This window comes from Sinohyriopsis cumingii, chromosome 5 (assembly GCF_028554795.1).
Source record: "Sinohyriopsis cumingii isolate HCF-2022 chromosome 5, ASM2855479v2, whole genome shotgun sequence".
NCBI classification, from domain to species: Eukaryota; Metazoa; Mollusca; class Bivalvia; order Unionida; family Unionidae; genus Sinohyriopsis; species Sinohyriopsis cumingii.
The window spans coordinates 104966405-104988076 of NC_142965.1; the positions used below are offsets into that span (position 1 = coordinate 104966405).

The 21672-nt window shown below is 39.1% G+C and overlaps 1 protein-coding gene across 2 annotated transcripts in view; it reads right to left on the reverse strand.

Moving 5' to 3' along the window:
- The window catches only part of LOC149799924 (uncharacterized), a 174868-nt gene that overhangs the window by 106747 nt on the left and 46449 nt on the right, over nt 1–21672 (reverse strand). For both annotated transcript variants that reach the window (XM_089959379.1, XM_089959378.1), the window contains exons 9-11: nt 5301–5400; nt 4398–4496; nt 1677–1780 (exon numbers count right to left, since the gene is read on the reverse strand). In XM_089959379.1, the coding sequence (XP_089815505.1) occupies nt 1677–1780; nt 4398–4496; nt 5301–5400 (303 nt within the window). The remainder of the gene's footprint in view (nt 1–1676; nt 1781–4397; nt 4497–5300; nt 5401–21672) is intronic.

Here is a 21672-nt window from a genome sequence, read left to right on the forward strand (position 1 = left end):
CTGGAGTCATTTTCATTTTGAACAAACCAGATATCATAAGAATTCTGTTGGTGAAATCCCCATATTGATATAACCATCTATTTGGGAAGAGTAAAGGTAGAACAATATTGTCAAGATAGCCACTATGGAAGCCATATTGTGAACTATCTTTTTTAGCGACCATATAGACTACTTAAGAACTCTTCTATTGAAAATTAAATGTCAATATAATCTTACATTTAAGAGGAGTGAAAAACAAGATTTTCAAGATGGCCACATATTGGTTTTCAGATCAGCACCATTTTAATTTAGGATCAACATAAGAAGTATTTCGTTGACAACTGATGCTGATGTAAGCATTCACTCAGGAGAAGAAGTGGTAACAAGATTGTGGCAGCCATATTAGGAACGAGATCAGCACCATTTTCATTTAGGACCAAGCAAACACTATTAAAAGTCATCTGGTGAATACAACATGTCAATATGACTTGCTATTTAGGACTAGTAGTGATAAGATTCTCAAGATGGCTGCTGTGGCAGCCATGTTGGACTCACATCCAAACATTTTCATTTAGGATCAACTAGACACCATAAGAAGTCTTTTGGTGAAAAGTTCATGTCGATATGACATTCCATTCCAGAGAAGTGATAAGATTTTCAAGATGGCTGCTGTGGCAGTCATATTGGGTTTCAGATTGGCACCAGTTTCATTTGGAACAACTAAATATACGAAGCCATTAATTGGAAATGCCAAATTGATATGAGCAAGCAATAAAAAGCTGCAGAGATGGGAGAATGATTGACACATCATATGTGTGTATATCTGTATGTCAATTATCAATAATATTAAGTAAACAAAAATTTAAATCTTTTCTTTTCTATAGTTTACATTTGCTTCAGGCCCATCTGATCTATAGTACTTTAGCAGAGTTTCAAACATTGCATGTGTGAAATCAGCAAAAGTACAAGTTTTCTCTTATCAGTGCTAGTATTGAAACAAGTACAGCTTGGTTTGATTGTATGAGTTTAATGCCAGTTACAGCTTGGTTTGATTGTGTGGGTGTAATGCCCATTACAGCTTGGTTTGACTGTGTGGGTTTAATGCCTATTACAGCTTGGTTTGATTGTGTGGGTTTAATGCCTATTACAGCTTGGTTTGATTGTGTGGGTTTGATGCAAACTACAGCTTGGTTTGATTGTGTGGGTTTAATGCCAATTACAGCTTGGTTTGATTGTGTGGGTTTAATGCCAATTACAGCTTGGTTTGATTGTGTGGGTTTGATGCAAACTACAGCTTGGTTTGATTGTGTGGGTTTAATGCCAATTACAGCTTGGTTTGATTGTGTGGGTTTAATGCCACTTTTTAGCATGAGATACATAACCATTATGTATATTTGATAAAGGAAGAACCGAGGAATAAACCCAGATAGAACTAATGACTTATGTGAAGCTACTTGCAAACTTTGTTACATACTACAATGGCTGAGCCAAAACTCAATCCCATGCAGACAAAGGTGAGATGACAGTGATCTGTAATGGTAAGTGCCTTTGACCACTTGACTACAAAGGAACCCTATAACAATTATAAAGATCAATTAGTTAAACACAGATTAGTTTGTCACTTTATAACCTGCCAATATCCATTAAAACAGAATAACATCAAAAGACCATACTGTATCTTTACTGTCAGTGTCTACCTCTGTCTATTCCTGTTCTCCTGTATACTGAAGTAACCCTTGGTAACCAGGTTGTAAGTGGAATCTGATGGATCACGGCCCTTCTCATTGCCTGTAGCCACGGCCTGAAATCAAAGGTTATCCTGTGCAGATGATTAATCTGTTAACTGGGCTCTTATTTCACTAAAATGATCAAGAATGATTTCTCCTAAATTTCTTTGATATGGCATATATAAGGGTATTCCAATATCATCAATACCTAGGGTCACATGGACAAACATTTAAAGTTCGCAAGGAATACATCTTATATTATAGTGTGTGTGTGTGTGTGTGTGTGTGTGTGTGATTAGGATTATTAATGTAGCTTTAAAAAAAATTTCAGTCAGATCGCTATGATGTCTGCATTGTGGCAGTTTATACTGATGTCTAGCACTGAGGCATCATGCAGCAGACATGTAGTATGATGTTCCACGAAGTGACATTATCCTGACACCAGGCCAACCAGTCCTAACCTCTTAATGCCGAGCACCTAGTGAGGCAGCTGTTAGTACCATTTCTGTCAGTCTTTGGTAAGACTCAGTCGGGGATCGAACCCACGACCTTCCACTTCCAAGGCAGATGCTCTAACCTCCAGACCACTCAAAAAAGACCGGTAAACCTGTAGTTTGATACTGTGTCATATATTACTTCTGCAAATGCAATAGTCTTTCTTTTCAAGTACAAAGGCTGATTTTTTTCTGTACCATACTTAACCCAAACAGTCCAGACATCACTTTGTCAAATTGAGCAATAATTTTAAACAGCACAAAATTGTACCACATAAGTTGGGGATCTACTAGCTGATAAAAAAAAGTTGTTTGTTTTTCTATTATATCGAACAAAAACAGAAATGTTCTACCTGTACTGAAAAAATGGTGATCAGATCAGAGTCAACCCACAAGCTGTGAAACCATTTTGATTACCCTTATTATCAGGTGGATTACTGAAGGTGTTGTCACTGCTGACAATTTTGCACCTTGTGATCAAGAAGATCCCTAAGTGAGCTTGTTAAAGGTAATAATATCCTGAGAAAGTTTGAGGAATTAATTAATGTTTCAGTTTGATACTTGTAAAACCAATGGTCATCTGTGCCACAATGAACCAACATGTGATTGCAGACTTATTTTACGCTGAATGCTGAATCTGTAAAGTCTACAAAGGGAGACAAATCAGTCGTTGTAAAACAATTCTTATTCTGACAAAAGTTGATTAACTTGTGAAATATAAAGTTTTTAAATATGTACAAGTGGTTTATTATCTTTGAGGTTTTTTTTCTTCAGTAAACTGGATTTGCATTTTATTTCTGATAAAGTGTTCTGCATCTCCAACATACAAGTTTTACAAATTGTTTAAACCTAAGTTTTATTCAGTTACTTATTTCACATTAGTAACCTCATTTTGTATTCACTTCATTGAGTCTTAGTACCTACAATCCCAGTTCATGTTATGGTATTCCACAGTTAAATTCATGAACCAGTCTAAGTGATTTATCTCCATTAGATATTTACGGTAATTTCTGCCATATTTGGAGTTCTAATGTTGAGATGGCTTCAAGCAATTCTGAAGGAAAATATGGATTGTCTTTCAGATTTTGATAGGAAACTTAAAATGAATAGATGTATATTATTTCCATGATAACATTCTGTTGTATAAGACAATATTTATCTTTTGAAACAATATCATGTTGGAAGAAAACATTTCACTCAGACTTGTTAACAATGGCTGTATAGTACACAATGAACATAGTAAAATTAAGCGTCCAACCTAGGTACACATCATGGTTGTTATTTCATGTCTGAACTCTTTTAATGCAACAAAAAACGCCATTAAGCGAGTGCTTACAGAATAATCTCCACTCTAATATAACATTCTGACAAAGCTTATTTTTGTAAGTGACATTCATCTCTTCTCATGAAGCTAATGCTTAAGTTCCATGACGTTATCTCAAATGGTACAGAAGATATTAACAGTCAAGGGAATGGGGGGCAGCAATATTTTAATTGTTTTTTTTAAATGGGGATAGCTGTTAAATGGCTAATCAGAGAGAAATTCTTTTTCAAAACATCGTAACAAGACAAAATATAATGAAGTTACCTCAAACAGTTGAGGATATATAATCAGCAATTTAAAAGTTATCTCCCATTTTTTTTAAAAATTGGTGTTTATCTATCTTCCCATTATACTCTCAACTATTATTACATTGCCAAGGTGTGTAGTTATTATTTTTAATTTGGTGAAGTATTTTTCAATATGATGTAGGTTTGTAAGGATTGGGTTTTTCCTATTCTACCCAATATACAATTGGGAAATATATTTTCACATCCTCCACTAACCATGTTTTTGCTATATCCAGCTTCCTAATTAAGAAAAGTTGCATTTTAAAGGGCATGCACTGATTAGATAGTCCATAGGAGTCAATGGCACATGCTGTACATCAACCAACTTCAGAATGTATGCAAGCTTATGTCTTCTAAAGTATATCTAAAGTGGAAACTTTGCTGCTGAAATTCTGCAGTGGAAAATTTGCTGGATAAGATCTGCCGTGCAGATCTATCACCAGGATGGCATGGAGTTATATAACCAAAGTAAATCTTTGAAAATTCTGGTAGGTGAGAAGGCATAATCACATGGGCACACACGATGTGTATGAAATGTATACAGGATATAGGAATGGGAGATAAACCACATTTCTAGCTATTTTACCTCTACTGTTGACATAATAAGGTCATCTGCCATGTTTCTGAAAGTCCCATACATGTGTGACATCTCCTGTACCACATCCTGAATCATTTTCCCTGTCTCCTGCATTATAGTACATCAAATACACAGTGTCAAAAAACAATAACAGCACATGTAAATATATGTAATTTGTATTAATATATCATCCAAAATTTACTGTATAAAACTAACATTACATAAGAAAAGTCTCTTAATGCATGCCAAAATGTTTTGTTCATGTAACAAAATGATGAAAGGAGGAAAGATATGAAATAAAAGAAAAACTAAAAACAACCAATTTTCTTTTAAAAAGGTAGTATCAGAATGATACAGTTCATCATTTTTATAATACAGAAGATAAAAATAAGATAATACTTTCATCAGTATGTGTGTGTGTATATATATATATATATATATATATATATATATATATATATATTGTGAAAGGTAAGGGCTTCATTCATGACTGAATTAATACAGTCTCTCAGCCCATATTTCCTATATAAAGTAAATAATTTTAACCTGGCTATCAGTATAACCTCTGCTTCTAAACACAATATGAGTTTAAAAAACATATGTTCATGTCAATTTAATTTTCAAATCCAATTGGAAAGTGTTTTCCAACACATTTCTATTTTTCTTTGCGGAATTTCAAAAGTTAGACTTTATTCAATAGTCAATACTGCATATCTATCTTCAGGTATCATTAATCAAAAGACACAATAAAATCCAATAGTATTAACAAAACTATTAAACTTCATCAATAGACTGATATGTTGGTGGCACTCCTAATAATGACATACAATATGAGTTTCAGAAATTATTAATCTTATATATAATCTAACCTCCATTGTACTAAAACAAAAAAAAAGCAAGTAATTGACTCACATCTAGCACCATTTCCTCTAGAACAAGTTGAACAGCTTTCCTCTCGGAAATAGCATCAGACTGTCTTCTCATCCACTCCATCTCTTGGGCAATCATTGCACTGTGTAACAGATTGATAAATAATATAGTAGAACTTGATATGAAATATTATTCCCTAAATGCAGACAATTCATGTATATATATATATATATATATATATATATATATATATATATATATATATATATATATATATATATATATATAAGGAAGCAAAAGGGATCCAAATAAAATAAAATCTCGAAAGCTAAAAATTCTTATATAAATATCTTGCCATGAAATGTTATTTCCTTAATCCAGTAAATCCATTATAAGAGTATATGATGAAACAAAAGTGATCCCAAACAATTCAATCATGCAAGAAAAATATTATCATATAAAATTACATGGTACAGAAACCAGAAAGGATTGTATCATGTCCATTACAATAAATGATCACAGGAATTGTATTTTTTAGCATGTATAAATTTTCATGCTTTTTCAAGAAACGTAATTTTTGTTAATATTTAAATTGTGGATTGTTCACACTGTTTTTACTGCAGAAACATATTTCATTTGTTTTTTTTCCTTCTTCAATTCATCATTTGCAGAAACCATTATATCCATACACACTGGTACATAATGAAAGTTGCTACACAATGCCAATGTGTACATCTTATTACAACAGAAAATTCACACAATAACTGTACACACTATCATTACAAATGGGGTTTTCTGCAATTTTAAAATAGTGAAATGTAGCATGTGTTTGCTTAATGTATTTAAACAGGAAACAGTTTTCAATATTGTTTTTGATCAAATGTAAAACAGAAGAGAGATTAAAAATGATCAGTTAATAAAAATGTTTTGTTTATAGAAGCTTTATGATGAAGTTAGCCTGAAAAAAATAGTTAAAAGTGAAAAAACGACCAATGACTGGACCAGAGAAAAGGGGTCTTGAATTATGAGGTGGTCTGACTTAAAGGATTATCCGACATGTGTAAATGGTCAGACAAATCTTGTGTACAAATAAAGAAGTTATTATATATCATGAGATGAGCTATATTTTTCTAAACATCCCTTTAGAAATAATTTTAAAAGAATGTATATTTTTTCAAGACATATAAGATAACAAAGAATATTCCAGGAGCCAACATTTTCATATTACAATAAGCAGCAGAGGGGGGGAACAGACCAAAACAGTTTTACAAGTAACCCCTTCCAGGAAACTATTTCTCGATAGAGGGCTTATTTCGACGAAATAAACCCTTCTATTCAGATCATAGAATAAAAAAAAATGTCCCCAAAAATTCGGAGAGTCTCTCCTCGAGAAATTTTTCGAATTTCCAGGGGAAAATGCAATACATTTCCGCTGGCAACTTGGTTTACTTCAATAAATCTGAAACAGTTTCCGTGGCGGGGTCGTCATTGAAAAATCCATGGTCGGTCCAGCCCCCCTCTGCTGCTCTGGGAAATGAGTTTCCAAGGAAAAACATTTTTATGTTAACCATACAATGTATCAAGTCCGATACGGTATCGTGTCCGCGGGTCGTGTAAATTTATTGTCACAAATCCATGCGGGTTTCTTTGAGCGCGACTAAAGAAATTCTTAAACTTATTAATATCCATATCGCCGCTACACCAGGTTTGATGAATATTTCTCAGCGTATGAACATCAACTCCATTAAACACAGCAAGAAGATTACAATTGTCCCGAATTACTTTTGGAATTTGTGTGTAACGCTGCGTAACATAAATAACATCAGTGTTTTTGTGACGACCCCGGGAAAATATTCTTGCAGGATTTTTTTGCTTGTCCAGCATCACATCATCATACACTACTAAATTATTTTTATCCCCGTCAAGATCCTCAACGGATGGGGCTTCTTCGATGTCAGTTATAATTTCAACAACATCTTCGCCGTCTTCACTAATCTCTTTTGCAGTCTTATTAAAATCTTTTATAACATCATAGCATCGCTGATCATCTACAGATGGTGCTACCAAATACAGCTTATCCCACTTCATCCACTTCATTATCATGTTCAACAGCAGTTGCGTTTTACCCGATCCTGACGGTCCTATGATGATCATTCTGATAGAGTTTGGTAGCACTGAATTATGCTTAACTGGCTCCTTTCTTCGCGTCGCAGAAAAATCTGTAATTTCCATTTGTATATAAGGAATAATAATTATGGATTTATATTGTGTGAGGTGCCGGGCACGAACCCCTACAAACGACATAACAACCATTACAACAAAAAATAACAGACAAGCACTTTCTGGTAAGTGTGCGCGATGTGGCACAAAAAAATTTAGATTTCAAAAAAAAAGCGAGAATTTAGCGGAGGTGACATTGCAGCCAAACTTGGAAAGCTCCCCGGAACTCCCTGGGCAAAGTATCCCGGAGAAAAGCATCTCCCAGGATACAATTACTGCGGTCCAGGGACACGACTAGATATCAGACTTGATGAACAATCTAAACCAAAACCGGGAGAGTATCCGATAAACGCTATCGACGCAGCGTGTCACATACATGATGTTGCTTATCAAAGTAAAGATCTACAAGACAGGCATATCGCGGATGTGAAATTAATTCATGCACTAAGCGCCATAAAAAATAAATCATTTAAGGAGTCACTCGCTAATTGGTTAGTAAGATCAGCGATGAAATCTAAATTAGCATTAGGCGCTGGATAATTAATAACAATGGAAGCATTTCCAATGCAAGCGATTTATTATTCCCCAATCGGATACTGGAGAGGTAACTCAGCAATTAATAAACTCGCCAACGCGGCATCAGTAACACGCGAGGTTGCCAAAAAATGGCTGTCAAAACAAGCAATATGGCAAATCTACTTACCACCACCTCGACAAATCAACTTTGCACATTTTGATGTTAGTGTGCCCAATGAAGTTCATCAGGCTGACATACTATTCCTGCCTCATGATACTGTCCGTAGAAAAACATACAAATACGCGCTAACAGTAGTTGATGTTGCTAGTAGATACAAAGAAGCAGAACCGTTAGCGACTAAAACAGCCGCTGAAGTTGCCTCTGCGTTTAAACGAATTTATCAGCGAGGACCTCTAAGCTGGCCCCGATTATTACAAGTTGATCCTGGTAAAGAATTTCAGGGCGCGGTATCATCACTGACAAAGCAGCATAACGTTGTTATACGACGAGGGCATACTGAAATTCATCGGGATCAGGCAATTGTTGAGCGATTTAATAGAACACTCGCTGAGAGATTATTCGGATACCAGTACGCGAGGGAATTCATTTACGATACGAGATCTCGTGAATGGGTTGCAAGACTGCCAAACGTGATAGCCGCGCTGAATAATGAAATTACCAGAACAACAAACATGAGACCTGTAAATGCAATCACAAAAAAATATATACCCCGCGTCAGTGAACGCGGACATGTTTCAACGCAGCCAGTGCTGGGTAATGTCACCGTTAGGTATTTATACGAACCAGGCGAACTAGAAGGAGGAAAAAAAAGAGCAACCGATCCCACATGGAGTGTTACTACACATAAGATATCCAGCATAACAAGATCAACTGGGAGAAACGCAATCTACAGATTAGATTTAACTGCTCCTCAGCGTGGATTCACACGCGAGCAACTTCAGGTGATTCCCACGGATACACAATTACCACCCCGATCACTAAAGTGATCCGCACTAAAGTGATCCGCACTGAAGTGATTCAATCATTTAAATAACTGCAGCAACCCCCCTGCGTCGGTTACACTCAAGACAGGTCAACATCACATTTTCACGTGTATGACCAAGGCTACTATCTATTCTATCTACGGTAAATTGTCTTGGGTCGTTTTTCGAATACTGCCACAGCAATAAACAATTACAACTCGCACAGTGATTATTCTGCTGTTGTTGTAATTGTATTACAAATTCAACATCCAAACTTTGTTTGGGATCAAACTCTCTACCATTTTTTTTGTCGCTCTGTTTGTAACCGGCTAATTTCTTTCTTATTGTATCATCAGCGATTGATCTGTTGATGCTGTCGTTGATAACATCATCTAATACAATTCTTTGTAACTGAGCTATCCTTCTTACTCTTGACACGGCTAAATAAACTAAATTTGACCACTCGATGCGATCATCAACAATCCAAACTGTTGTATCTGAAATAGTTAGTCCCTGCGAACTGTGGATGGTCATAGCGTATCCTAGCGTCCACGGGGATTTGCTCATTTTCAGTGCCTGTTCGACAGCATCAACATCAACGATAACAATATCATTTAATACTAAATTTTGTTTTTCCGATTTTCCTGGAATATCAACATCAATATTCTGCAATCGCGTATCAGCTGGTCTATAACACAACGGCACTGGCAACATGGGAAATTTCTTCTGATGTAACTGAAATAACCGCTGCTGAAGTGTGTCCCTGACTATCTTTCTACTTGCCACTATGAGATCACTTGGTTTCCACATTTTCCAAAAGTCGCTCAGCGAAGTCTCTGGAATTATTTCACGCATTATCTCACACTGGACTTTATTGGTTTGTAGCCTGATCAGTGTCTTAAACTCTTTCAGCGTTTCATCGAGTGCTCTGTGATCGTTAGTTATTTCCTCATAATAATCTACAAAAGTTTTCAGCCACTCGTGTGGAGATTCACCTGTAAATGGCGGTGGTTGACCATGATCGCCGCACATCACCACTGCGGTATTTTTCTTTAGCAACCAATCCAGAAACTGTTTTAATATATCTAACGGCACAGTGTCTATCTCATCCCAGATTATTTTCTCGGGAATATATTTCTTACCCATTCGTTCAGGTGTCCACGTGCCGCCGCTGTATTTGAAAAAACTGTGATACGTGCACGCGTTAACATCCCGTTGTCTCATCTCCCTGGCAAGTCTGTGTGTGGGAGTCAGCACGACCAAGTCAGAACCGCGAAATAATTCAATCGCCCGAGTTGTTTTACCAGAACCACCAGGGCCGTTCAGATAAACTGTTTTGTGTCTTGTAACAGGATCGTGCACCGGCGGAGACAACGAAACTGTCGAAGACATTTCTGCGCTGCGATACTCATCCACGATTTCAACGTCAGCTGATTCACAATATCCTTGTAACATTTCATTCTTTATTCTCCACAAGCCCCACGATGGATCATCCGATATAACATTATCCAACAGCGCTGAGTGTTTTTTATCAATATAAAATGAATCCGTTGCAACTCTCACTGCGACAACAGGGAATCTATTAATCATCGACAACAAATTTATGGATACATAAACTAGCATCGAAGATCTCAAATGTGTGTACTGAGATGATTCTCCGTCGATATAACTAAAAACAGTCCCTAGTTTTTCCCCGTTTGACAGAAACACATCTTCGCGGTTACAGAACATGTTGTTCGTGGCTGCATCAGCGACAACAAGATCCAATTCAGTCTTGTCCATGATTAATCGACTGTGATGTTGTTTATGATCATACGCTCCACCTTGAGTGAATTTCCCTATTATTCTTCGTCCTAGATCTTTTGCTGTGCTTTCGTCATTTCTGAGTTTGTTTTTAAGTACTTCAGGAGCTTTCTTGATGATAGCGTCGATAGAAGTTTCCGGATGTTCTCGTGACCAATCTTTGATGACTTCTTCTAACGTAACCGGCGTTGGAGTTGGCAACCAAACTTCGGTTTGACGACAATAACATATAATCGCTTCGCTGACCGTCAGCGACAACAGTATTCGACTGTCAAGCATGTATCGCAATAACACTATCGGTGCCCATCGCTTCTCAACGAAATGTCTGCCAAACCAAACATAACACACAGGATGTAAATCCTTAGCGAATTTAAACGACGACACACAAGCAAATCCGGTCAAGTCAAAATCAGGCAATGGTCCGTTTACAGCAACTCTTGTCATCGAGTTTGTAACGTGGCCAAACCGTTTAAAATATTCGCTGCATTCTCCACGCCCAAGGAAACTTCCTGGATAACACGCCGTCATGTCCACGGATATCATACCGCGGTGATCATATCGAGTATTCCACAAACCGCCGTGTCCGTATTCAACACAGCTCTGTTGGATATCCGCAAGAAAACTTTTCGGAGTTGGTCTCCATGAATTTCGTTCCCGGGCTACATGTGCGGCAACACCCGGGACAGTAAAACAGTGTGTCAGTAATGTATCAGTGTTGCCCGCATGATATTTTTCTGCGAGTTTTTTCATTTCCTGCTGTAACGCCGTTGTTCTATATATTTCCCCGTCGGGTCTCACAAACTGATCATATTCTCCATCTTCACTACTTCTGAATAACCACACAGACACCGGATCGGTTTTACTTATCTGATAAATAAAATCAAACATACCCGTGGAGTGCCTCGCACTCTCCCCGCTAGCGGTTCCCTTGCTCGGCAATTCCGGATAATACTTCACAACACGGTCTCGCGGGAAGATCCTAACCGAGTCAGTCCAGGCGTGACTGTTATGATCGATAATAGTTATTGGTGTTCCACGGGAATTGTATTTACACTCATACAATACCTCACCGGTTAACGATGAAACCGTTATAGGAAATTTTAGTAATCGCTCTAGCTCAGCAACATCATTTATTGACGCTCCTTTATCCGCTACTCGTGTCGCCCACGCTGTTATTTTAGTTTGTCTTAGCGGTGTTAGGCCGTTTCCTCGCATTGCATTTTTAAAATGTTCCATTACTCGCTCAGCTACACAATTCATCTTTGACTCTGTCAACGGCGACACCTTCATCGGTTTGAGTTTATCAACGCTTGGTTTCTTCATCGGATAAATTCCATAAATGACTGCGGTCACAGGATACGCTCTGGCATAATATGGTATATCAATCCCAACAAGTACTCCCGGGTTTGAGTCTTTACTTAACAGAACGGTTTTTCCACGAACCCCCTTGGCATCAAGAACAGGGTCTAGTTTGTCTCTGATAATCCACTTTCCGTCGTCGACTCCAACAATAAATTTTATCTGTATGAAATATCTTCTATCGTCGAGATACCCAATTATGTTACGCGCGATTGTATCGTTCATGGTAGCATCAATGATACGGCCACGAGAAATGCCCGCGTCGGGGATAATTTTATACGAAGACCACGTGTGTGCGGCACCATCACGACGAAACTCTTCTTTGGCGTTCTTGATAACACCAATTACCGTTGCTAACTCTCTTCGTCGTGGATCAGCGGTTAACCGGTCAAGATCGAATCGAGAACCTGATACGGGTTTTATTCTGGATAGTCTTTCAAATTCCTCCATATTATAATTAAGACAAATATTTAAATAGACAAAAATATTATATATAATGAACCGATGCAAGTGGATTAAACTAAATTCATCAGCGCCGTGTAGCAAACCATGCAGACACGAATACTGTGGACAACATGCTCAACAGGTCCGCGGGGGGAGTCTAGGACCGATACCGTGTATCAGATGCGGCATTGGAGTACGAAGAAAAACGCAATTATGTTCAGCGTGTGGTGGAAAACGCTATCGAGAACTAAAACGGTATTATGATAAAAAATATCCAGACTGTGATAACACTCTCTCGGAGCGTGATTACATAAATAAGTTTTCAGACAAATTAGACAAATGATTTGCTTATAGTATAATGAATCAAGAATTCGTCCCACATCCAACTATTCCAAATTATGAGGCAAACCGAGATGGCATAGTGAGACACTGCACGCGAAGACGACCAGTTGGTGGAGTTGATAATGGTGGTTATTCAAGATTTACTGCCACGTGCGGAAAGAGGTATTTATGTCATCGTTTTATTTACGAATGTTTCTTTGGAGTGATCCCTAAGGGTTTTGTCATTGATCACATTAACGGTAACATACTTGATAACTCTATAAACAATCTTCGCGTGGTCACTCAGAGCAAGAACTGCCTACTGGGTAACACAGGGCGTTGTAAAACAGTTGCAAGAAGAGCTATTAAATCTATAAACGCAATTACAGGTGAAGAAATTGTATTCCAGTCAATAAACGCCGCCGGCAGGTATTTCGGTATTTGTCCACCTGCTGTACAGCATGTCGCAGATGGGATCTACAAAACAGCATTTTCCAAGAAGCTCAAACAGAAGATTTCATTCTGTTATATCATTGACACAAACAACGATAACTCAATATAAGACCTGTAAATGCAATCACAAAAAAAAATCCTAACAAAGAACAGTAACCCGGTGAAGAGTACCGGGTAAGTGATAACCGCTTATCTATCTATGTGTGTTTTTGTTTTGGCGATGCTAGCATCGCTCAGTAAAGCATTTTTCATGCATTTAAAAATATGAAAATATATAATAATATGAATCACGAAAACATAAATACCATACTTGTTGAAATTAAAGAATTACAACAGCGAGGTTTTAATATTTTACTAGACACTGAAACAATTATGTCAGATTTTGAATCCCTGAATGAGCTATCACGGTTGGGGAAGAACAATCTCCCTGCCAGATATAGGTTCATTAAAAATGTACAGGATCGTGTTTACAGATCACTTGCCGGGATAACTGAAAATCAGGTATCTGAATTTATTCCACTGTGCCATGCAGTTGAGAAGATTCGTCTTGGATTGTCACAAGAGTATGAGACTCGAAAATTAATTAACACCAGGGTGAGACTGTTAAAAGGGTATATAAAGAATCTAGACGCGGAAATGCCTGAAAATACTAGTATTTGTGACGCCGAAGAAGTATAAATACCACCGCGTGTGACTCACACCAGGTGAAAGTAGAACCTGAACCACACCAGCGTGGAAATGTAAAGCACATTCGGGAATGAATTCCGGGTAAAAAAAAAGTGTATTATTTTTTTTTGCCTTGGAGGGGCGTTTTCAGATTTTCAGGATTTGCTTAAGCGCTTCAGCATCAATACAACAATGAGAATAGTTCATAATCTGTTCTCGTTGACACCAAACTATGATCATATGATTTTGCTGTAACTGCGTCAATTGTGACGGAGTTAACAAGAAGTCTTCGTCACCATACACGTCAACGATTATTTTAACGGGGAAATACTGTTCTGGGAATGTCTGTCCGAATGCGGTTTTTATTGCCTCGTAAAGAATTTGCTTATCATGAATATGAACTCGTGCGTGAATGTATTCACATTGATACATTATATACAACCGTTTTTTTTAAATGCGCGCTAGCACGAGAAACTCTTCGAGGAGAAACTCAAAGAGTTTCCAACGATAACTTATGCCGGTTTTGATAACCACCGGGGGGAGCATTTAGGATTTCACCAGTAAGTTCACGGAGACAGTCTCGCCACGCAGGTCCAACAAATTTCCCCTCTGGTCGGTGAGTTTGAAATTTATCGTTGACAACCACACGGTATGACACCGCAGATAGACCGGATTGATTGGTTCTTGCACAATCAGAAAACCAGGGGGGTCTTTTGGTGTGAACGTATACAGGATAAACCCCTGTTGGGCCGTAGTATTATCTGATGCGCTGTAGCTACCGTCGATGACGTCACATACAAGATTGACCGCGATAACATCTGTGATATTTACGATCCCCGGTGAGATGTGTCTGCCATCGGATGCTGTACTGTTGTCGTGCTTGAGAATAACAGGTTGTGGTAGTGTTCGCGCGTACGTGGCAGAAATATCTTCGAAAGATTCCGCGACAAGATCAGAGACTGATTTTCTCAGCGTGTGCGCGTTATATCCAGGAAGTTTAAAATCTGGAATATCCTTCACTGGAATACCAAATCGGGTTGCAAACTCCGATCTTTTTTGGTTTCCATAATCATCTTTGTAATCCAGTAGATTCTGAATTATTTTTTGATTTATAATTTCCATCGCGGATGCGAGTTTGTTTAGTTTTTCTATGACTGTGATAATTTTATTGCGCGAACTTGTTAAATCAGAAATATAATCTTGAAAATATACTCGCAACAGTTCTAGCTGTTGTTTATGTGCTTGTTTGATCGGATTAAAAAAATGAGCTTCTATATCTTCTGGAAGGTAAAGACGGTATTCCCCCCCTTTGAAAGCTGCCTCTATTATTTCCAAGGGGTGTCTATCTGATTTTGTAAACCAGGCTTCTCCTGATTGTAATTGATCTGAAAATAATAAATAATTGCCGTGCATGAGGTCGTGTGGTTCTTCCTTATCGGTCATAAAATCCGATTTTTTAGGTTTTGGTGGACCCGGTTCGACCTCGGGTCGTTTTTGTGGCCATCCTAATACTGTTCGGATTGAGCTGCTATAAATATCCACGGCGTATCCCGGTGTTGAGATTTCAATGACCGCAGACAGCGTTGGTTCGTGCGCGGTCACAGATATTTTGGCTTCCTTGCCGGTGATTCGTTTTATTTGGCGTTGTATCTCATTGTTGATTTCTTCGATCTGATAACTCCCAGTGGGTAGCGTAATTGTATCCCATTCAAGTTCACCCTGTTCCGGGTCCGCGCTGGGTTTCCCGAACACGAATGAATTATTCGGCTGCAGATCACCAAATGATGCCGACCTGATATTGGGCCAGCTGTGATACACACTGAGCTTTGCTAACGCGATTTCACTCACTGGAATTGGAGTTCGAAAATTAATACCGAATTCTGGTGTCGTCGAGGACACTGAGATCATTGTGGTCCTTACCGGTGTTGTGTTTGTGACTATTTGTTGAAGCAGTTCTATTGACATTATTTATTTGTTTAGTTTTCAAATAGTCATTGTACGCATCTGACATTAGTTTGAATTCAGAATCTGATATCGACGCGGCGTCGCTACCCTGCACGTCTAACGATGATGATATCAGTGATGATAATTTCTGATATGCGGTCGTGGCTGTATTTAATTTTGTCGTGTAATCGTGTAATTTTGTGTTAGCACACGAGGATATTTTTTTTGCTATGATGCCGAAAACTCCTGCCGCCGTAGTGGTCGTACAAACAGAGATTGTGGCCGCGACTGCAATTACCGGAGTGACCGCTGATAGTATTACTCCCGCGGATGCAACAACGGCAGATACTGAATAAACCATAATGTCTAACACTGTTATGCGTCTGCGGTATTTTTTTACCTTTCGACTGGTTACTTCGATGACAGTTTTTAACTCAGATTGCCACTCACGGACTTGATTATATCGATATTGTTGAGCATCTAGCGTCGTTGACATTTATTTAAAAATCGCTGCCGATTTTCAATTACGCGGTAACCAATTGAGGCGTTGCAGCGACGAATTCCAAACAAAACCAGTAAGATGTTGCTGTTAAACTATCGTCGTCGGCTTCAAGCATAAATGTTTCCTCGGTTCCGCTGTTTAGTATTACAGTGCAAACCCCCGAATACTTATCGGTGGAATGTCTCCAAGGATATGTTGTGAAGATTTCAAATTTAGCGGCTGAAAACACAGACAACCTGTAAACACCGGTGGCTGTTGCTGTATATTTGATAGTGTTATTTTGTCGTGACCATGTTGCGAATCCCGATGATACCGTGAATACGATGTTGGTGATATGCCCGGGAGTAACTCCAGTGGGAACTTTAATCAAACTGGTTTTGTTAACGATATCAGGAATACCCGATACGATATCCTGCTGTGTTTGTTTGATCGTGTTAATGTCGGTCTTTACATCAGCGAGTTTTACATCGACGACTGGAGGAGGCCCAAAGAACTTATCCACGGTTTCACTAGTTTTTTGAAAGTTTCTTTGGAGTCTTTTAAACCCGTTCACGTGAACATCATACTCTGACCGCAGCGTATTTAGTTTACCGTTGATGATGTCCACATATTGTTTGTTTGACGCATCCTAGTCGGATTCGGGATTCGCTAACGCGGTTATTTTGTTGCCGCTCATGCTGAGTTCGCCGGTCATTACGTCGCCGGATTTTATTACTCTGTCGATGATTAGGCCAGCAACGAGTTGGTACTGCGTGTCGACGTATTGTTTATTTGCGGCATCTTCGAGACCTTCCGGATTTTTTAGAACGGTTATTTTGTTGCCGCTCATGCTGAGTTCTCCTGTCATTGTGTCACCGGTTTTTTTCACACAATTTTTAATTTCATCGTTGATGTCTTTGATGATTTTGTTCGATATACTTGAATCCCTGATGCTACCACGGTCAGTAAAAACGGGAAAGTTACCAGGGACAGCTGTACGAACATTACGGATTAAATCATTCCACTTGATGTTGCTAGTTTTTAGTTTTCCTTGCTTGTCCTGAAAAACAGCAATTTCATCTGGGTCAACTCCGGCTAGATTCAAAAGATTATCGACTTCATCTCGGGTCGCATATTTTGAGAGATCAGCATCTGTGCTTGGTTTACCTCTTCGTGTGAAAGGTCTTCCGTAAATATCCACCATTATTCTTATTGCTGTTTTTCAAATGCTAGCATTTCTCGATGCGGTATATTCATACACTACTTTATGAGGAGGAGTTGCTGGATTTCTTGAGATTGCATCAAGAACATTTAAAACCTCGTTCCCACAAATGGGCGGATCAACTAATGTTTGTGTTGGTAACGTCGACTGCCACACTGGAACATTAAAAAATCTGCTGTTGAGAGTGCGAGGCACTCCGCGGACATACCTGAGAAACTCAGTTGGCGGTGCTAAACCGTACGAATCGAAATAAATAATTCCGCGTGGATCGATCGCGTAAGCAACCCAGTGAGTTCCAGGACCGTCTTTGTTGTCGAGATTGATAATGCCAGTTTCTGGATTATTCGGTTGTTGCGGTAATTGATCTCGCATAAATACTCCTCTGAAATGTTTTATGCGCAATTTTTTAACAGCATCGAGTAAATCAAAATTACTCATCGGGGACACAGAGTGGTTCCGTGCTAGAGATTTTTTGGATACCAGGATGCGGGAGTTCCCGGTAGTCTTAGCCCTGATCCGCTCGCGGATCTCCCCTTTTTTTTGTACCCGTGTCCGGTTGCTTTCTTTAGTGCCATTCCAGCTGCGGTTCCAACTGCACCAAGTGCTGCTGCCTTTGCTACGGCTGGTGCTGCCGCGGCAATCAACGCCGGTATTGCTGCGAGAAGAGGAAATATTCCACCGGTTTTAGTCATGTCCTTGATAGCTGCAGCAGAGAAATTAAGTCGGACACCGGTTTTTGCTGTTAGTGCCTTATTAAAATGTTTAATCTGAGTATTAGTCAACGACAGCTTGTCTGGACCACCAACAAGTTGATCTCGTTTTAGTGTTATTGATGTCCCGCACGTGCTTGCGTTCTTCGATTGCAATTTCTTTGTCTGACCGGAAGTCAAGGTGACGTTAACGTGACTGTATGACATTATATTTCAGAAACTAATCTAATTGTTGCATGTTTTTGGAAAACATCACATGTTTTCTACGGGAGCGTCAATAACTCTCATTCGTCCGCCAACACCTTCAAGCAGCATTGCTTTATCGGAGAGTATAACCGCGACAGCTCTAAAACCAGCAGGCGGGCCGAGGGGAAACTCACCTACACGAGCTTTGAAGTGTATATCAACGACAGATTGTTTTGTTAGATCCAAATGTTCCAGCGAAAAGTAATAAATCGGATACAGCGTTGTAAAATCCAGTTGTGATATCTGCAACCCGGTATCAATATTTTGATCACGTCCCATAAATGTCATCAAACGATGATACGCACGCGCGACCTGATTGTTTGTATAATCTATCAGTATATCCTCGGATGGTTCCTGATGCCCGTTTATTCGCAGCGAAACCTCAGAGACATTAAGTTTGTCAAATATCATATGACTCTGTAGTTGGGAAGTCAACCTCGCATTTTGCTGGAGTGCAACAAAAATATGTCGCGGCGCTGATATTCCCTGTTGTGATGCTATGTGCCACGTAAACTGCCCGAGACCGGCACCTTGAATGGAATCTGTTGATGTTGTTAACCACGATATCAGTGATTTACCGCCTGTGTCCATGAAAGAGAGTAATCGTTGCTCTTCAGTGATCGATGGAGACATCACTGGCATCCACAAAGCAAGCTTGAATAATATTACTTTACCGCCAGCAACACCGTCTTCTCGCCAGATGGCGTCAACGTCATCACTTTTTCGGTTAAGTACAACTGTATGATTGGCTCCAAAAATAACCTTTCTGACATGTCTGCAAAATCCAAAGATGTGAGACAGCGGAATTGCGCATGAAAATCTCCTACGGTCACCTGATAACATTAATTTACGTGTAGCAAAACCTAAATTGTAATCTGGACTAGGCCTTAATATTGAAAAATCAGCACCTGGCCTGGCCGCAAATCCAGCCGGTTGTGGGTTTAAAGCAGTGCCTTGTGCTGTTTGTACTTGAATAGCAGATCTGTGTTCAGGATGATCAGAATTATCCTTAGCGAACATCATAGTCGGACCAGCTGATCTAGTGTAATCATCTGAGTATCTCGCTAATCCCAGGATTGTTGTAGCAACGTCAACATTATCCTGAATTATTTCAATTTCTCTTCCGTCAATGCTGTATGAAGCACTTTTGAACAGCGCCATGATACCGTTGTTAACAAAACCAACTCGAACATTAGCTTCGTATGCTGTATTAGCGGCAACATCTGTTACAAGTTCACCCGTGACTTCAAGAAATGCTTCAGCGGGCAGGAAATATCTACTTGTATCCTGGACTCGTAATTCAATTCGTCCGCGTTGATTAGGTACTGTTGCCTCATAAGAATAATACTGATAATCGCGCACGGACTCATCTTTTAGTGTTGGTGCATCCATGTCGAACGCTGGATCAGATATAGGTTTAAACATTTTATATAAAATTATTGTCTTCTAAAACGAAATCCGCTTCCTGATATCAGGCTTGTATTTATTTGTTCGGGTGTTTGGGTTACAAGCTCTGCAAGTTTTTGATTGGCAGCCTGATTTATTACTTTACTGACGTCCGCGGGCATAAGTTCAGTACTGGCCAGTTTCACCGGTGGCGGTTTTTTTGATCTACGAGTTAACCGTAACAGTCTATCCTTGATTGACGCGAATGCCTTCCCGGCGAGATCACCAACAGATCCAAGGGCTTTATCCTTGACAACATCAATAGCTTTCATCGACAATTGTTTTGCAATCGGTAACACCTTAGGGGCTATTCTTGAAAACAAACCAGTAACTGTATCACCGAGACCATCTCCGTAGGTTGCTCTGTAGACTGGTAATCGCGAGTTCACTACGCGGACTGGTAACACGCTAGCGTGTCTAGGTTGAGAATTGTGCACGATCATTTTATTTAATTATTGTTTCTCTAACTAAATTTGCTAGTCGCTGTAGTAACCATCCGCGAGTTCATCAATGAGTCCCCGGTAAATGCCGATATCCATAATGCCACGCTAAAATAGTCTCTGACAGATATCTGCGGCTTCATTTATAATTTCCGGAGAGTTGTTTCCGGCACGTCTTCCTCCGATGAGAACTTCCAACCGTGATACGTCATTGACGATATTATCAGGGCAAGCAATAAAACCGGACCCTAAACCCTTTCCTGTCGTCGTTGGTGGCACAATTCTTGGGGATAAAATGTCTTGCGGCAAACTTTCAGGAGACGTTGTTAGGTCAATTATCGGCGACCTAGTTTGTTTGGATTTTTGGCCGCGTGGACTTCCTTCAGATGCAGCCTCGTATTCACCTAACGGAGTTAGGTCAGGATCTATTGCTCTTCGCCGTGAAGGATATTGTTGTCGTTGTGTGTGTTGCAACGGTGATTTTTCTTCTTGAGGTTGCGATGGTGGAATTTCAAGTTTACATATAGCATTTACAAGTCTATCATACTTTGTATCATCTCTGTTGATTTGTTTTTTATTTTCGCGTATACGATACGAATATTTGATAAAATTATCATCTGTCATAGAACCGTGTTTTGGTTTTAAAGACACATCTCTTTGAATCAATCCTAACAGTATTGTCTCAGGTAATTTCTCTTCTGGTACACTTTTAAGAAGTTTAATATAATCCGGCGTAAATCTTTCGGCGGGGTCAGTAATTCTCTCTGTTGCTCGCTTACCAGTAGGTACTGACACAACAACTTCATCAGGTGGAGGCGGGGGTTTAAGTCCAGCTGAAATATCCTGTAAAATTTTCCTTTGCTCTATTAAAGCCTCTTTGGTAACAGCTGCGGATTTTTCAGTAGCTTTGGTCACGGGTTTAAATAATTCCTCCGCGGATTCTGCAAAGCCTTCCCGTGCTTGCTGCCTTAGTTGTAATTTTTGTCTGACACTATCACGGACAGGAAGAAATTTCTGAATTGCTTCGAGACGTTCTCGAGCTAATCTAGTAGTAAGTGCTTCTCCGATATTTGCCATTATTTATTTGTCAATGATTTAATTCCGTTAACATAAAAATGTTTTTCCTTGGAAACTCATTTCCCAGAGCAGCAGAGGGGGG